The following is a 17,512-nucleotide window of genomic DNA, read 5'->3' as shown; positions in this document are numbered from 1 at the left end:
TTCATTTTTTTTTAAATGGCATTCCTGGCAGTCTTAAGCATTCCTAATAGTTGTGTGGACATTCCAGTGGTAGGAAGGAGGCGGCTGGGAGCCTGTTCTCCAGCCCAGGAACTGAGTGGAGTCGGGTGGGACACGGGGCGTCACAGTCCTTCTGGGCCTTAGAGAAAGTGTCTGATTGGCCAGCAGCGTCCCTTGCCCCTGGGCCCCTGGCTGGCTGTGTTCCTGTGCCCTGAACCTGCTTTCTCCCCGCCTTGATTAGCACAGATAGGATCTGTGGACCAGCCTCTTCCAGAGAGGGCCTCGTCCCGAGAGCAGCTGGGGTGAGGACGGGGCAAGGGGCAGGTGTCCCCTGCTGCGCTGCCGCTGCTCCACAGTTCTTCAGACGTTTTACTGAAGTGAGGCTTGTGTACAAGAAAGTGTGAAAGCGATGGCATGGAACTCCAAGAGCTTTTTTTTTTTTTTTTTTTAAATTTATTGGGTCTTAGTTGCGGCATGCGGGATCTTTCGCTGCGGCGCACAGGCTTCTCTCTTCTCTAGTCGTGGCGTGCAGGTTTTTCCCTTCTCTAGTTGTGGCACGCGGGCTCCAGGGCATGTGGGCTCTGTAGTTGTGGCGCGTGGGTTCCAGAGTGCGTGGGCTCTGTAGTTTGCAGCATGCAGGCTCTCTAGTTGAGGCGTGCGAGCTTAGTTGCCCCATGGCGTGTGGGATCTTAGTTCTCTGACCAGGAATCGAACTTGCATCACCTGCATTGGAAGGCGGATTCTTTACCACTGGGCCACCAGGGAAGTCCCTCTGAGAGCTTTTGTAAACCAACACATGCTCAATGGTGGCCCTGCCCCTTGGGCCCACCTGTCACTACCCGGCATAGAGGCGGCTGCTTCTGATGCGCCGGCAGAGGCTCGTGTGCCTGATGTTGAACGTACGGAAGGGGATCGTGCTGGTGACTCCAGTGTGTCAGGCTCCTGTCTCTCACCCCCCGGAGCCACACCCAGGTTGTCGGGGGCAACTCCCGTGTGCCGTTTCTGCTGTGACGGGCATGTGGCAGTTTCCCGTTGCGGCTGCTGGGAATGCCATGTGCAGGCTTCGGTGAGCGGCCATGTGGCCTCTGCTGGCCCCTGTCGCTGGAAGTGGCAGCCCTGGATGACCGGGCCTCGGGGTACGTGCAGCCTAGGAAGTGCTGCCAACCCGGTTGGAGGGTGTTAACCTGCGCCCTGCAGCCGGTGAACCTCCACACTCTGGCCAGCGTGGGGTAGGTTTACTTTTCCATGCTAGCCATTCTGGTGGGTACGCTAGTGTCCCATTATGCTTTTAATTAGCATTTCCCGATGACTAATGAGGTGGAGCACACTTCTGTGTGTTTATTAGTCATTTAGATTTTTGTTGTTGTTAAGTGTGCTTTCAAGTCTTTTGTCCTTTTTTCTATTGATTGTGGTTTTTTCTTATTTATTTCTAGGAATCTTTTATATGTTCTGGAAATAGTCCTTTGTCAGATCAGATCATGTACACACATTTATGTAATGTATTATACATATTCTATGTATCAAATATCTCCTACCCTGGATTTGTCTTTTTTCTTGTAATGGAAAAAATTTATTTTTAAAATTTTTATTTATCGAAGTATAGTTGATTTACAATGTTATGTTAATTTCTGCTGTACAGCAAAGTGATTCAGTTATACATATATATCTATTCTTTTTCCTATTCTTTTCCATTGTGGTTTAGCACAGGATATTGAATATAGTTCCCTGTGCTCTACAGTAGGACCTTGTTGTTTGTCCATTCATTATATACTAGTTTGCATCTGCTCATCCCAAACTCCCAGTCCTTTCCTCCCCCACCCCACTCCCTTTGCCAACACAAGTCTGTTCTCTATGTCTGTGAGTCTGTTTCTGTTTCGTAAATAAGTTCATTTGTGTCGTATTTTAGATTCCACATACAAGTAATATCATATGGTATTCGTCTTTCTCTTTCTGACTTACTTCGCTTAGTATGAAAACCTCTAGGTCCATCCATGTTGCTGCAAATGGTATTATTTCATTCTTTTTTATGGCTGAGTAATATTCATAATGGTAAAAATTTATAAGCAGAGGTTCTTAATATTATAGTCCAATTTGTTAATGTTTCTTTTGTGGTTAGTGACTTTTTGTGTCTGATTATGTGCACCTACTCTAAAACCACAAAGATTTTCTTCTACATTTTTTCTAAAAGTCTTACTGTCTTACTTTTAATGTTCAGAGCATCGGTTTACCTAGAATTGAGTTTAATGTATTGGATGAGGTAGGGGTCAAGGTTCATTGTTTCCCATGTGTAAATCGTGTCAATGCAGCACCGTTTTTGAACAGCCCCCTCTGTCCTAAATCTGGGGGCCTTGCGTGTGCATAGGTCACCCTTGAGTGTTGCCCAGTCCAGGGCGTGCCATGTGCCTCTCGCTTGTGGACACGGTAGCGCCAGGTGGGTAGTGCTGTCCCTGTTTACCAGGCAAGAACACTGCGCTCAGAGGGGGCAGGCAGCTTGCCTAGGGCCAGCTGGCGAGGGGGTCTGGATGCCTTCCGCGGGAGCTGGGCAGGGGCCGGATCCTGGCTGGGGTTCAGGGTCGGGCGCGGGAAGCTCAGAAACCAGCTCAGGCAGGAGTGTGCCTCATTCTCGCCGGCAACCTGGACCATGAGGGGCCAGGCTGGGAGTTACTGTTTCCCCAAAAACCCAAAGGCATAATAATGTGGCTTCTGCTCTCAGGGCAGTGCCTTCCCAACTGATGCTGAGGGCATCCCACTGACCTGCTGACATCCGTCCACCTGGGTCCTCAGGAAGAGGCTGCGATGTCCCAGACACAGGACTACGAATGCGAGAGCCATCATGCTGGCCTGCAGGAGTCTCGGATTTCAGGATCTAGCACGAGGTAAGGAGGCTGACTTACCGGGGGCCAGCAAAGCAGGAGGCTTTTCCTCGGCTTGTCAGTGCTGTCCTGCCTGCTTACGCGGCCTGGCCCCACTCTCCTCCACGAGGAGCTGTGTGCTGCCTTCTGAATCTGGCTTCCCCGGGGAGCCCCACCTCCTGTCGCCAACAGGCTGCAGAGCAGGGAGGGCTTCTCCTCAGGCAGTGGACACCCTGCCAGCCCTCAGCTGGGCCCAGCCCCTTAGGCGCCCTCTGGGCATCCACGCCGAGGCAGGCGGCCACAGATGATCCCTTGCGTTTTTCTAATTTATGGCTTTATTTGGGAATAATTCCACAAGTTGCATGAACAGGAAGAGTGCTCTGAGCATCAGGTCCCCTTACCCAGTTCATGCTCTGTGCCGCCGTGCGGCCGCTGCTCCTTCCACAAACAGCACTGTTCTGAGTCATCTGGGGGGACACGCACATCCAGCCCCGTGTTTGCTCACATCTCCCGGGACAGGAGGTGCCGTGCGTAAATCTGTGCGATGGGAAGCACCCGCCTCCTGTACCGCCTGGTCCGGCTTTGGCCGCTGGCTCCTTGCCGTCCTTCGTGGCATTTCCGGCCCCTCCAGCGCCGCTTACCCCGAGTCTGCTGCACGTCTCCCATGTGTTTTGTAACCTGGAAGATTTCCACTTCCTTCCTCTGCCTTTTGCGACATAGACACTTTTTCAGGGAAGCCACCCTTGTTAAGATAGAGCACTCGGGTTGGTTTTTCCGATGATTTCTGAGCAGAGTGTGTCCTTCTGCAGGTTCACGGCCACCTGCCGTCCACCTGCTCTCGGGACAGTGGCTGTTTGCCTCGCTGCCGTGCTCCTCGCCAGTTTCGGGGCTTCCACCGTTTCTTCCTTGACCTGGGCCTTCCTGGGATGGGTGCAGAGCTGGATGCCTTCCCAGCCACGGCACCCGGTCCACACCGGCCAGCCAGTGCCCCCCGTCCCTCGGGAGCAAGAGCCCCTCCTCCCCATTGCTGTGTTCACTTGTGGATCCCTCTCAGTGTGGAATCACAAATTCCGTTCTGTTTTCCGTGGTTTGTCGTTCATCCCGCACTTAATGACTTGGTGCTCTGCTGTACCAGATGGGCCGGTGAGACTCCTCCAGGCTGGCCCCGGTGATTCCTGGTGGCTTCCCCGGGCTCCAGGTGCATCCTGGGCTGCCTCCCCGCACCCCCTGTTGGCTGTTTCTCTGAGGGGCCCCGTTCCCCAAGGGAAGACTAGGGTCTAAGGACCAGCGTGTGTGCTCGTGGCTCCTGCGACGTGTGTGTTTCTTGACCCTTTAAGCAGAAGGGCTAGAAGCGCTGAGTTTGCGTGGACATCTCCGGTCGCGGCCAGCCCTTTTCTGAGGCGTTTTCTTGCCGCCTCCTGTACCACCGTCCGGCGCCTCCCCCAGGAGAGCCCTGTTTCCAAGAGCCACAGTGCAGTGACTCGTTTGTTCAACTGACAGTGTGTCCAAGATGGTTTCAAAGTCGCTTGCCCATTCTGCTACAGAGGTGTGTGTGTGTGTGTGTGTGTGTGTGTGTGTGTGTGTGTGTGTGTGTGTGTACATACACATACTAGAGAAATGTCCAGGACTTACTTGCGCGCCCACACGCACCCTCCCCCCAGCAGCAGGGTTGGCGTCTGGTCCTGTGCTCACGCTGGGTTAGCTTTCTTCTCCCTCTTGTGGTTATGATGTCCATCGAAATACAGTTGCGTCCATTTGTTTCAGTTTGAGGTTTTTTCCTCTCCCTTTCCATTCTTATTGATTTAATTTTGTTTTGGTTTGTTTTGGTTTGGTGTTTTTGGCCGTGCCCACTCGGCTTATGGGATCTTAGTTCCCCAACCAGGGATTGAACCTCGGCCCCCGGCAGTGCAAGCGCCGAGTCTTAACCCCTGGACTGCCAGGGAAGTCCCTAATTTTGTTTTTTAAACATGTAGACCCTTAACATGCTTTCAAAAGACAAAACGATTCAAAAGGTATTTATATTCAGAGAAGGGCCCCCCCAGACCTTCTCCGTGCCCCCACCTACCTCTTGCAGGAGGTTTTCTGGTTTATCTCCTATGTCTGTTTGGAAGGGTGCCCTGGACCTCGGGCCCCAGAGGTGGCCCCCTTTGCAGCCTCCTGGGTGTGGGGCCACCAGCCCCGCGTTCAGTGTAGGTGTTTCCAGTTAGCGTGTGCTTAGGAGTGATGCTGCGGTGAGCGCCTGGTGCTGGTGTCATTTTGTTTTCTTGGCGGTGTGTCTTCAGGGAGATTGGGGGAGGGGTTGCTGGGCTGGAGATGTCGTGCCCTCACGTGCCCTCCGTGGGGCCCTGCACGCTGCCCCTGTCTGCCCACAGCCTCCCCCAGGACAAGGCTCGGGCCTGGATGTGGTGCCCGGGGGCTGGGGGCCTCAGTGTGGCGTGGGTTTTATGTCTGATGCCAGGTGAAGTGGGACATTTCACATATGTTATTTACTTTAAGAATTGTCTGTTCTTATCTTTTGCCCATTTTCCTGTAGTATATTTGTTTTCTTCTTGTTCAAATTTGTGTATTAAGTATATGAACCTTTTATCTGTAATTTATATTGCAAATATTTAATATTCTCACCAATGTGTCCAAAGAAACCAAATCTTTTTTACTTTACAATTTACTGATCTTTTTTTAGTGCCTCTGGGTTCTTAGTCACTGCTAGGCGTGAGCTTCCTGTGTGTGGCATGAGCTAGGGGCCTTCCTGCCCAGAGACCTCAGCTTCCAGCACCGTTTGCTGGAGAGGCTGCCCCTTCCCTGGTGAACGGTCCTGCCTCTCCTGTTGCAGGATCCCCACTGCAGGGGCTGTGCTTGGTCACACTCGCCTCCCTTTCACCTGGCAGATTGCCTGGGACATACTTGGCACTCGTGAGGCTCTCCCCGGAAGTAAGTATTTGAACAGGTCATTGTCTGCGAGCAAACATCTCCAGGACTTGGAAGAAAGAGGCAGGTCGTCCACGCAGCCTGCCCGGCACATGGGGAGAGGCCGCGGCCGGCGTCACACCCAGGAAACCGCTGTCATCTTGAATCTTCCGGCTCTTTCCCCAAATGGTTCATCCTTTCCTACCCAATTCACGTTAGACATCGTCGCCATATAATCTCCCTCGAACTCCATTCCGATGGTGTGGGTGGGTCACTGTGATCAGCCTGTCACCCACAGGTCCCGACCCTTCCTACTGGCAGGGAAGCCCCAGAGTGGTTTCAGCACCATTCCTCCATCACGCGCCCGGGGACCAAGCATCCTTAGGCTCTGCAGCCCCCACTGCCCGGGTGCTAGGTGTGGACAGCACCGACCTCGGGGACGAGGTCTGCCCTCCCCTCCCTGCCATGGGGTCTGCTCGGGCCCCGCTCGCTCCCAGCCCTCCCCAGGCTCCAGGTTCCAGCACATTCTCTGCCCCCTGGGTCACCGGGGGACTTGGTTCAGTGCCGTAGGGAGCGCCCAGAACGTTCTTCTGAAAAGGCGGGGTCCTGCCCACGTGCGCACAGGGATGCGCTGAAAAGGGAACAGATGCTTTTCTTTATTCACAGGGAATTATCGCCATTAAATTCATTTGAAAACGTATTTAGAGCAAAAATAAGAATTGTTATCGCTTCCCTGGGGCTCAGAGTGTTCAGTCCAGTGCTTTCTGAGCATCTCTGCTGGGTCAGCCCTTCCTTGGGTAGCGTCTGCCTTTTGTCCCAGCCGATCCCATGCCGCGGCCCAAGGGGAGAGCAGGCGGTCAGCTGAGGGCAATCTCGGAACCTCAGGGCTTCCTTCCTCGCGGGGGCAAGACCCCCAGCTCCTGGCCTGGTCTCCAGGCGCCTTCGTCCCTGGGTGGGGGGCGCCCTCAGGCAGTGCCCGCCAGCTTCCAGGCCTGGTGGCACCCGTATCCTCTGGCTGAATGCGGAGTGCCCGCTGAGCTGCGCTGGCGGTGCCTTCCATCCTAGGGCAGTGCAGGCGGCCGCAGCTTCCTGGTTAAAAGTACCCAGTTCCCAAAGTTAGAAGTTTGCTCCGTCTTCTGTGTGGACAATGGCCAGCTGGCGGCCGTGGGGATCCAGGCAGGAGGAGGCAAGAGGGCCACACACTCCCACCAGGCAGAGAAGCAGGGCAGGGGCTGGTCCACTCAGTGCCGCGAGGTCTGCCTCCTGTCCTCTACGTCTAGGACACCGCCTCACGGCCTCTGTCCCTCGAGCCGTCTGACCCCAGGATGCCCACCCAGCCCTGCTCCTCCCGCTACAGGATGGCAGGTTAGGCAGCGGTCCCACATGGGCAAGCACGGAGCCCCAGTGCCCTCCCCCACTGAGAGCTGCCCAGTGTGACCGCAGGTAGAGGGAGATGGGAGGGCTGCAGCTCGGAGAGAGAGGGGGCTCGCTGGCTGGATGACCGGGGCGGGGGGAGGCCGCTCAGACGTGGCCAAGCCCCACAGGCCGGGCCCACTTCGCACTTCCTCCTCCAGCCCTGAGGATCCTCAGGGCTCTCCCTCTTTCCTGCTCCCTCCTCATCTCCTGCCCTCTCTGTGGCTCCACACCATTCAGCTGCTGTGCCCTGCCCACTATGCTAGCCTGCCTTGGCTCAGCTGGCTTCCAGAAATGACTGTGGACCCAGAAAGAGGCCCTAGAGCCTGCAGGGCTGCTGCGGGGCAGGTGTGTGTGTGTGCGTGCGCGCGCATCCTAAGCGATCGGGGCTCATCGCCCGCAGGACTGTGCCTTCTCTCCTCCCCACCTCGAGCACTTCTGACCTCAAAGAGTAGGGATGAGGTCCCCAGAGAAGGATGAGGTCCTCAGAGAAGGGCTGCCCCCTCAGCTCTCTGCCAAAGCCCACCCGGGCTCCCAAGTGAAACACTGGGCCTTCAGCAGAGGGCAAGGAGCAGGGTGCCTCCCCTTCTCTCCGAAGCCCTGGAAGCTCCTGACCATCCCAGTGGTGGTGAGGACCAGGCCCATCACAGAGTCCAGGAACAGTGGACACGGTGTATCCACACTGCAGAGCAGTGCATGGCATTTAAGATTGTTGTTTGTTGAAACTTGGAAGCAGAATAAAAAATGCTCCTTGTCAGCTGGAGCACACCCTGATATCAAACACATCGGCATCATAATTGCCTTGTTCTGAATAGCTTTAATTTACACTCTTAAAAAAAAAAAAAAAAGGCCTTACGTGGATGGAAGCCCTCTCCTTGGGGTGGGGGGTGCTCAGGGGGCCTCTGGGGGGAACCATCTCCGCTTTTGACTGGGACATCACAGTAACGGTGGAGTCCGCTTCTGCTGCAGGTGGACGGGTGGTGGTGGCCTGCAGTGGCTGCTGCTAAGAGCAGCCAGGGCATCCTGTAGGGACCTGGCGCCTGGCTGGGAGGAGTGTGGGCAGTGCACGTGGTCCAGGCCCTCTGAGGACAGGGGGCCAGAACCCAGGGCATCCCTAATGTGGGGCAGCAGAGAGGGGCCAGTTGGAAGACCCCCAGCACTCCCAGGGCTGGGCTCTAATGAGCGTGTAGAAAATCAGAAGTGGGTGGAATTTAGGTATGCGTCAGTTTTATAAGTGACAAGATTTCTTGCTTTTGAGGCAGGCAGATACGAGGACGGGTCTGGTGCTGGATGAGCCATTCTGCAGACACGGGACGCAGGGCGGGTGGCCCGATGGGCAGGATATTCGCACCCTAACGCTGCCACCCCTCTCCCCAGGCTGGAGTGGGTGGAGATCATCGAGCCGCGGACGCGCGAGCGCATGTACGCCAACCTGGTCACGGGCGAGTGCGTGTGGGACCCGCCGGCCGGCGTGCGCATCAAGCGCACCAGCGAGAACCAGTGGTGGGAGCTCTTCGACCCCAACACGTCGCGCTTCTACTACTACAACGCCACCACCCAGCGCACGGTGTGGCACCGGCCGCAGGACTGCGACATCATCCCCCTGGCCAAGCTGCAGACCCTGAAGCAGAACACCGACTCCCCCAGAGCCTCGGCTGAGAACAGCCCTGGGAGGGGCAGCAGCGTCAGCCACGACGGCAGCACCAGCTCGTCCCTGGAGCCTGAGCTGGATGCCGGCGACAAGGTGCAGGAGAGTGTGGGGCGAGCCAGCCGGCAGGCCGTGCTCGGGGCGGTGAAGGAGGAGAGCGGCAGGTGAGGCCGGGCCGGACGCGGGGGGTGCAGGGGCCGCGGGGGCCGCAGCAGCCTGCCTCCTGGGGGTGGGACCCTGTGCAGGGAGGAAGGGCCGCGCTCCCCTGCCCCCGCTGGGGGCGGAGCCCGGCAGGCAGCGAGGGCTGCTCTGTTCCGCTCTCCGGACCTGTTGCCTGGGGCTGGAGGTTACCTGGCCACTTGTGAAATTGCTTGGTTTTTTCCGCGCGGGGGAGGAAGTGCGAGCGTGGCTTCGGGACCCCAGAGCCGCCCCGCAGAGTACGCGTGAGGAGGGGGTGCCTTCCCCAGGCAGACCAGCCTGTTGGTCTCGGGATGCAGACCCGTGGGGATCCGTACCGAGCACCCCTGCCCAGGCTTGACAGATCTCGCCAGCATCCTGGGAGGGAGGTGAGGGGGTCACCCCCGTTTTACAAAGGAAGGACTGAGGTGGTCGGCAGCGAGGCGGAGCCCAGGAAGTGTCTGCCCTCTCCAGCGGCCGCCGTGGCTGTGTGCAGAGGTGACTGTTTGCCCTCCTGGACTGGAGAACAGTGAGGGCTTCCACCTCCTGCTGGCCTCGCACATCTGGACATCTCCCCCCAGCTCTTGTGGCCCACCCCAAGTGCCCAGAGCCTGAACCCCGAGTACCCATTCCCCAGAGGCTGCACCCTGAGTGCCTGTACCCCAGAGCTGGCACTCAGCAGACCCTATCCCAGGCACCAGAGTCGACCCCAGGGCCCAGCTCTCAAGGGACCAAGTCCAGAAGGAATGGCCGGATGACATGTGCCCTGGAGAAAACAAACAGGCTGGAAGTTACCAGAAAGAAGCCAAGGAGGATCTGGAATTGGAGGCTGGGCGGGGACAGGGTGGCGGGAAAGGGGCTGGGCAGCCTGGGTTTCACTTGGGGACGGTGGAAATCACAAAGCAGTCGAAAGCGGACTTACACGGTGGGTCCATTTGCTTCTTGGAGAATGACGTGTCAGGCCAGGGACGGTGGCGTCGTGTGCCGAGGGTGCAGGGGGCAGACGGCAGAGGCGGACGTGCTGCTCCCGTACAGCACGGGGAGCCAGACACGCGTGGGGGCAGGTCAGCGTGGGTGCTGGACACACACTGGGCTCGGGCCAGAGCCTGAGGCCTGGGCAGGTGGGCCTGAGTGGGCTGACAGGCTGTTTGGGAGCTGTCCTCAGGAGCCAGAGCCCGGGATGAGCCCCAAGGAGGAAGCCAACGGCTGAGTTTTAAAAGCAGCCTTCCGCCCTTCTGGTGTCCTCATGGAGCTCAGGCGGGCTGCTTCCTCCCGCCCCACGGATCTGACAGCCTTTGGGCTCAGATACCCTCCCGTTTGCCTTGGGTTGTGGTGGGTGCTGGCTCATCCTTGCAGTCAGGTGAAGGGACTGGACTCTTTAGGATTCTGTTGACCAACGTGTCCAGCACCCATGCCCGCTATCTGTGGGTGGGAGCGTCTTCTTTCCAAAAGTGTCCTGGATGCAGCGTGGTGACTCGGATCGCGGGGTCGGCTTGGGATCGGGTTCCCACAGGAAGCCGTGTTCGGACATGGATTAGAATTGTGTTGGATTTGTGGGGAGTAGACACCATCCCATAGATGAAGGTGGTGCATTTTACACTTTCTTCCACAAAGGACCCGCATATTTTTAAGGTTTATTTTTAGGTACCATATGAAGTCATATGATCGTTACTGGTATACAGATGTGAATTTTTATTTGTCAGGCCTGCTTTTACACTTTTGCTGCAGTCTCGTTAGCTGCAGTAACGTTCACCGTCTGTCTCCTGGGGTGCCTGTGACACTGGCCAGCTGTCCCAAGCTGGTCAGCACTTTCACAGTGAGGATGGACCAGGGAGGGCTTGTCCCTGTGCTCAGGCTGCTGGCCTGCTGTCCGTGTAGCACTGTGACGCTGGCCGTCAGGCTGCAGCATCCCTTTCTGTTATTAGGCTTTTTAGCACGAATGGATGCAGAACCTCATCCAGTACATTTTCTTAGTCTATTGTGGGTTGAATTTTGTCCCCCAAAAGATATGCTGAAGTCCTAATTCTCAGCACCTGTGAATGTGGCCTTATGGAGAAATAGGGCTGCTGCAGACATCATTAGTTAAGCTGAGATGGGGACACCCTGGAGTGGGCAGGGCCCTAGTCCCGCAGGACTGGCGTCCTTGCAAGAAGACAGAGATGCACAGGACAGTACCCTGACGGCCGAGGCAGAGGCTGGAGCCCTGTGGCCGCAAGCCGAGGGACGCCAAGGATGGCTGGCCCCACCGGAAGCTGGATGGGGGCCTGAACAGACTCCCTCCAAGCATCCAGGAGGAGCCGGCCCTGTTGGCACCTTGATCCTGGGCTTCCAGCCTCCAGGACCGTGAGAGAGTGAATGTCTGTTCTTCTAAGATGCCCACTTTGTGGTGCTGGCTCCAGCAGCCCCAGGCACTGCTACAATCAGCATTTTTAAACAGTCGTCTCTCTCATGTGTTCCTGGGATACTCTGTAATTTTTAAAATAGATTCAGGTTGCGAATATTTTATTTAGGATTTTTTTCCATGTTGATAAGTGAAAATGGCCTATACTTTTCTCCTTGTTCTGTGTGTCCTGGCTTTTTATCAACAGTGGGAGTGTTTCCTCTGAAACGTTGTCTGTTGCTAGAGTGTCTGGCAAAGAGCACTTGCTCACCAGCCAGTCCTGTGACCTGTGTGGATGGAGTTTTAACTACTGGTTTCTGTTCTTTACTGCTTGCAGGAATGTTCAGGCATTTACTGTCTGAAATCCTGTTCTATGGAGGCCTGCTGATCTAAGTCACAGACACGTTGGCATAGGCTGCCCTGGTGCTGCCCCTTCCTTCGTGGACGTTTGTCCACACAGGCCCTTCGCTCCTGCTGCCGTGCCTTGTGCCGGTTCCTGGAGGATTTCCACGTGCTCAGTCTTCTCAGAGAACCTGCTCCGGCTCTCAAGAGCCTCTTTTGTGTCACTGCTCTTCTATTTATTGGACATTTTTTTCTCAGTCTTTTACTAACTTATTGTTGGAAACTTAACTCATCTATTTTCACTGTTTTTTCTGAAATGGACTTTTGAAGTCATGCTTCCCTCAGCATACTACTTTAGTTTTATTATACAACTCTTGGTATGTAGAATTTTCATTGTTCAATTTTAAATATTTTCTACTTTTAATTATGATTGCTTTTTTGGCTCGTTTGTAATTTAGAAATGTCTTAATTTCCAAAACTGTAGGTTACTCTCCATTCTTGTTCTTGATTGTGAACTTAATTTCATTTTGGCCAGAAGGCATGATTTTTTTTTTGAGACTTGCTTTGTAGCCTAAATCCTGAATTTTTATAAATGATTTCAGGACTACTTCAAAAATTTCTGTTCTGTGTTAGGTCCAGGGTTCTCTGTGTGTTTGTTAGGTCAAATCTGTTAATTGTGTCAGTTGAGTTTCTTACTAATTTTTTGTCTACCTGATGTATCGATTCTGAGAGGTAAAGTCTCCCCACACGGTGGAACTGGTCTGTCCCTCCTTCCTGTCTCGTGTTGCTGCTGCCTGTGTGCGGACGCTGTGGGCCGGCTGCACATGGATTTGCAGTTAGGTGTCCGGATGCGTTTTTCCTTTGTCGTTACGTTGTCTACCTGCTGATGTTTTTTGCCTTGAAGTGTGCTTTGGAACTGGCGTCGGCCAGTTTCTCCGTGGTTAGTATTTGCCTCTGAACGGCAGCCCTTTCCCACGCGCTTTAGGTGTGTTTCTCATCAGTAACCTGTAGGGTTAGGGTCATGCTTCACCCATTCCATCACCTGTCCTTGGTCTGGCGGGATGGTTGCGGGAGTGCTTCCTGGGAATCCCTGATACGGCGAGAGGATGTGGTTTACCATCCTCGTATTCTCCAGGCCCAGGCTCTTCCTGTCACCCTTCTTCCTGCATCGTCCCCAAACTGCTCCATGCGTGCGTCCACCGCCCAGCGTGTTCCTGTGCACGGGGGGCTGTGGGCTGTGCTCCCGCCGCAGGACACTGCTCTTAAGCTGCGTGCACCCTGCAGCCCGGGGCAGCCCTGCACCTCCTCCTCTGTGCCCGGGGCCCGGGTGGGAGCGTTTGGGGTGAGTGACCGGCAGGGTGGCCCTGGACCAGGCTTACCCAGCAGACCTGGTCAGGCAGAATCTCGCAGACGTGAATCGGCTGCTTCTGCCTTTCGCACACTTTCTTCTGGAGCTGCTGGCTGACTTCAGTGTGCAGGAGCCCTCATGGACCCCAGGGCTCAGCTCCTCCCCTCGGAGTGCCTGCTGACTGGTCCCTGGTGTCCTTGATTTTGACGCAACCAAATTTGCCATTATTTTCGCCCTATGGTTTTTCTTTTTCTTTTTTATTTATAATAAATTTGTTTATTTATTTTTGGCTGCGTTGGGTCTTCGTTGCTGTGCACGGGTTTCTCAAGTTGCGGCGAGGTGAGTGGGGGCTACTCTTGGTTCCGGTGCATGGGCTTCTCGTTGCAGTGGCTTCTCTTGTTGCGGAGCACGGGCTCTAGGTACGCAGGCTCAGTAGTTGTGGCTCGTGGGCTCTAGAGCGCAGGCTCAGTAGTTGTGGTGCACGGGCTGAGTTGCTCCGCGGCACGTGGGATCTTCCCGGACCAGGGCTCGAACCCATGTGCCCTGCATTGGCAGGCGGATTCTTAACCACTGCACCACCAGGGAAGCCCATGGTTTGTTTTTAATGTTTTGCTTAGAAAGTTCTTTCTTGGCCTGGGCCCAGAGGTATTCACTTACATGTCTTGTGTTAATTTTATGGTTTTCTCTTCCACGTGGAGGCCTAGGTCTGCCTGGTGCCACCTTCGTGTGTGGCCAGAAGGATCCTCGTCCCGTCTTCTCCCCGGCCCACCCGTGCCACACGTCACTTTCTCTCCCTGCAGCGCCGTCAGTCTGCTCTTTGGGCACCACCCAAGCCTCGTGTGTGCTAGGAAGCGTCCCTGTCTCCTCTTTGTACTTAAGAGCATCTTAGCTAGTTGTGGGCTTTTCTTCTGTCATTTAAATCCTAGAGTTCAGATTCCTCAGAAAACCCAGGGGGCTATTGCATGGACTACAGTATAGTGTAAACATAACTTTTTTTTTTTTTTTTTTGTGGTACGCGGGCCTCTCACCGTTATGGCCTCTCCCGTTGCGGAGCACAGGTTTCGGACGCGCAGGCTCAGCGGCCATGGCTCACGGGCCCAGCCGCTCCGCGGCATGTGGGATCCTCCCAGACCGGGGCACGAACCCGTGTCCCCTGCATCGGCAGGCGGACTCTCAACCACTGCGCCACCAGGGAAGCCCCTAAACATAACTTTTGTTTGCACTGAGATACCAGGACGTTCATGTGACTGGCTTTATTGTAGTGATCTGGGACTAAACCTGCAGTACCTCTGAGGTTCACCAGTAGTTTGAGCTCAGAAAATGCATCTGCTGCAAAACTGTGTGGGAATGGAGATCTTCTTGTTTTAATTTTTGTGGCACGGGAAGGAGGCGATAGAACAGCCTCTGGTATTATTTGTGACTCGCGTTCACTGTAGTCAAGATGGCTCTACTGCAGTCTCGGTATCTCATATAAGCTCTGTTTGCCTTATAATTTTAGGTTGAATTCATTGAAAAACATTCTCAAATCTGAAAAAAAAAACCCTCATATTCAATGTTTGATGATAGTGGTCGAGTAGAGGTTTTTCTCAAACAGAAAATTTCAGTCTAGGTCGTGAGTTTTTTTAAAAAACTGCAGTAAAACTTTCCCCTTTCAAGCTGTTAAACTGTTGTGTAGTAGGTCAAGTCGGGATGTTTCGCTTCTATTTCTGACAAAAATCCCTGGAACTGGTGATGGCAAAGTCCAGGAGAGCAGAGGAAGTTCTCAGCCGATGCTGCTGTCTCATGACTCGTGATGGGTTTGGTGTGTTCTGCAGAGCACCTGCCAGTGAAGGGTATGGCGCGTACCCTTAAACACCCACCCTGGGCTTCCCTGGTGGCGCAGTGGTTGAGAGTCCACCTGCCGATGCAGGGGACGCGGGTTCGTGCCCCGGTCTGGGAAGATCCCACATGCCGCGGAACGGCTGGGCCCGTGAGCCATGGCCGCTGAGCCTGCGCGTCCGGAGCCTGTGCTCCGCAACGGGAGAGGCCACAACAGTGAGAGGCTCGCGTACTGCAAAACAAACAAACAAACAAACAACAACAACAACAAAAAAAACACCCACCCTGTGCAGGCCTTGTGGGTTCCCAGCTGAGCTTCTTCTGACACGCGTGTTTTAGCATGATCAGTTGTTAACACATCTTAGCAGATTCCACTTCAGGTTGGACTGCATTAGGTGTCTTCTCAGCTTCTTTGGCAGTACTTTCAGCTCTAGTTGCTCCACAGAGAGGACTCCTGGAGGCCAGTTTCTCAGTCACTTCAGACTCAGTGTTGACTGCTTGAGTGAAGTAGCAGCTGCAGAGCGGTGTCCGGAGCCCGGGGACCCTCTGATCCGTGGCTGCTGTCGCTGCTCTCACTGTCCTTGACTCTTCAAGACTGTCCGTGCCGAAAGGCTGGTAGTCTGACGCAGGTTTGTTTTCTCTGGACGCATAACTTTTGCTGCTGCAGTCAACACAATTTAATAGACTCATCATTGGTGAACAGCATTCCTTGCTTTCCTTGCTTGGCTAACAAATGAGCCCCTTGGGAGCTTACTTGGTGTAGGGGTCCTTTTCGTTTTCATTTTGTGAAGTAATGCTGCTGCGATGAGGTTTCCATTTCGAACTCTGACTGTTGTGCACTTTGGGACATTGCAGTGCTTCCGGCAGGGCTGTGTGTCCTACCGACCCAGCAGCAAAGAGCCCGCATGCCACGGCGCCTGAAAGGCATAGCAGTACATGCCCACTCTCTTCGTGTGGCATTGTGGATAGGCAGGGTAGTAAAAGCGTCAGTGAAATGTCATGGGTCGGCCATGCGTGTGGCACTCAGGCCAATGAGGTGCAGCTGCATCGCCGGGCCTGCGCCACGCTGAGCGATGCGAGCACCTCCTGTGGTCTCTGCCGTGGCCACGCACGTCACTGTTGCAGATGAGCGAATGGGACTGTGTTCCCACGTCGTGTTCCTGACGGACACTGGAATTTGAACCTCGTGTAGTTTTCACATTTCACACACACAAAAATTTTAATATATAAACCATTCTTAGCTCACCTGCTATACAAAAACAGGCAGCAGGCTGGACGTGGCCCACAGGCTGTAGTTAGCTGCCCCCTGACCTGAAGGGGCGTGCAGGCTTCCTGGCATGGCCAGCCCACGGGGCCTGGTGGCCCGGCCCGAGCCCCTCTGTGTCCCCCTCCTCACCACCTGCTGCGTCTCAGCACAGTGGCCTCTTCCTGTTCCCGGGCTATGCCCAGCTTGGCCCCCTTGCCGGCCCGCTTTCCTGTCCACAGCTCAGATGCACCCCCCTAGAGAGCCATCCCTGGAGCTGTTTCCGGTCTGGTCCTACAGTGGCCTGAGGTTCTGGTTCGTTCTGCAGTGGACTGCACCCGGAGTGTGAGCCCTGTGGGAGCAGAAGTGTGTCGGCCTCACCTGCCTCAGGCTGCAGCCCCGGCCCAGGCCCAGCCACAGCTCATCGGCCAGAGCCCCAGCTCTGAGGTGGACCTGGGCCGTAGTGGGCTGTCCCTATAGGAGGGCGGTGGGCCTCCAGTCCGTTCAATCCTTTCAGCGTTCCCAAGAAATACTCAGACCAGATGAAGGGGACGACTTTGTGGGCAGGAGCTGTGGATGAGAAACTAAAAGGACAGCACCCACATTCTGGAAAGTGAAAGAAAGGCGTGTTATTTTTGATGTATCGTGTTTCTAAATGGTTGCACTTCTGTTCACGTCTCCGTTTTATTTTGCTGTGTTTCAGTTCCTCACCGTCAGGAGGTCTTCTTGAGAAGGACTATGAGATTTACCAGGACTACAGTGCGGACGGCCACCTTCTCCACTGCAGGTAGGGCCCCTGCCTCAGGCCTGGCCCTGTCTCCTGACCCGGGGATGGTTTTCCTGGCAGCTCTTCGGTGAGCTGGAGGAGAGTCTGGCTCAGCAGGACGTGCACAGCACGCAGGGCCCTGCCCCAGCCAGTGGAACGTGAGGAGAGGTCGTCAGGGCCACCAGCGCCGGGGCAGAGTGGCCCCAGGCCCGCATGGCAGCTGCCAGTCACTGTGCAGTTTGGGGAGCTGTTGAGTCCGTGGTACTGGCCCTGGCCCCTGGCAGACTCCTCAGGGGCTCTTCAGCATGTGGTCTCCCTGGGAGCTCCGGGCCACACATCGGAGTGTTTCCCCGGCCACGTGGGGAAGACTGGTGCCAGCTGAAGGGAAGGGAGGAGGCTAGCCTCCCTCGGCCCTGGGTTGGCCTTGCAGGGCGTTGGGGTTTCTGGATACGACCCTCAGGACTCTGGGCACAGCAGCCGTCGGTCTGGGCAGGGGCCATCCCTTGGTCAGCTCGTGTGTCCAGGCTGGAGGAAGCACCTGCCCTGCAGCCGAGGGGGGCCGGGCCAAGTGCTAGGCCGCTGGTGGCCTGGGTGCCCCCAGCA

General features: G+C 55.4%; 1 protein-coding gene across 1 annotated transcript in view; it reads left to right on the top strand.

The window, feature by feature from the left end:
* The window catches only part of ARHGAP39 (Rho GTPase activating protein 39), a 59,308-nt gene that overhangs the window by 17,210 nt on the left and 24,586 nt on the right, over nucleotides 1-17,512 (top strand). The window contains exons 2-4 of the mRNA XM_024741192.1: nucleotides 2,732-2,894; nucleotides 8,565-8,999; nucleotides 16,847-16,930. Coding sequence (XP_024596960.1) covers nucleotides 2,815-2,894; nucleotides 8,565-8,999; nucleotides 16,847-16,930 — 599 coding nt within the window. The 5' untranslated portion in view covers nucleotides 2,732-2,814. The remainder of the gene's footprint in view (nucleotides 1-2,731; nucleotides 2,895-8,564; nucleotides 9,000-16,846; nucleotides 16,931-17,512) is intronic.

Source organism: Neophocaena asiaeorientalis, unplaced genomic scaffold, assembly GCF_003031525.2.
Source record: "Neophocaena asiaeorientalis asiaeorientalis breed wild unplaced genomic scaffold, Neophocaena_asiaeorientalis_V1.1 scaffold177, whole genome shotgun sequence".
Classification (NCBI taxonomy): domain Eukaryota; kingdom Metazoa; phylum Chordata; class Mammalia; order Artiodactyla; family Phocoenidae; genus Neophocaena; species Neophocaena asiaeorientalis.
This window is presented reverse-complemented; position numbering and strand designations above follow the sequence as displayed.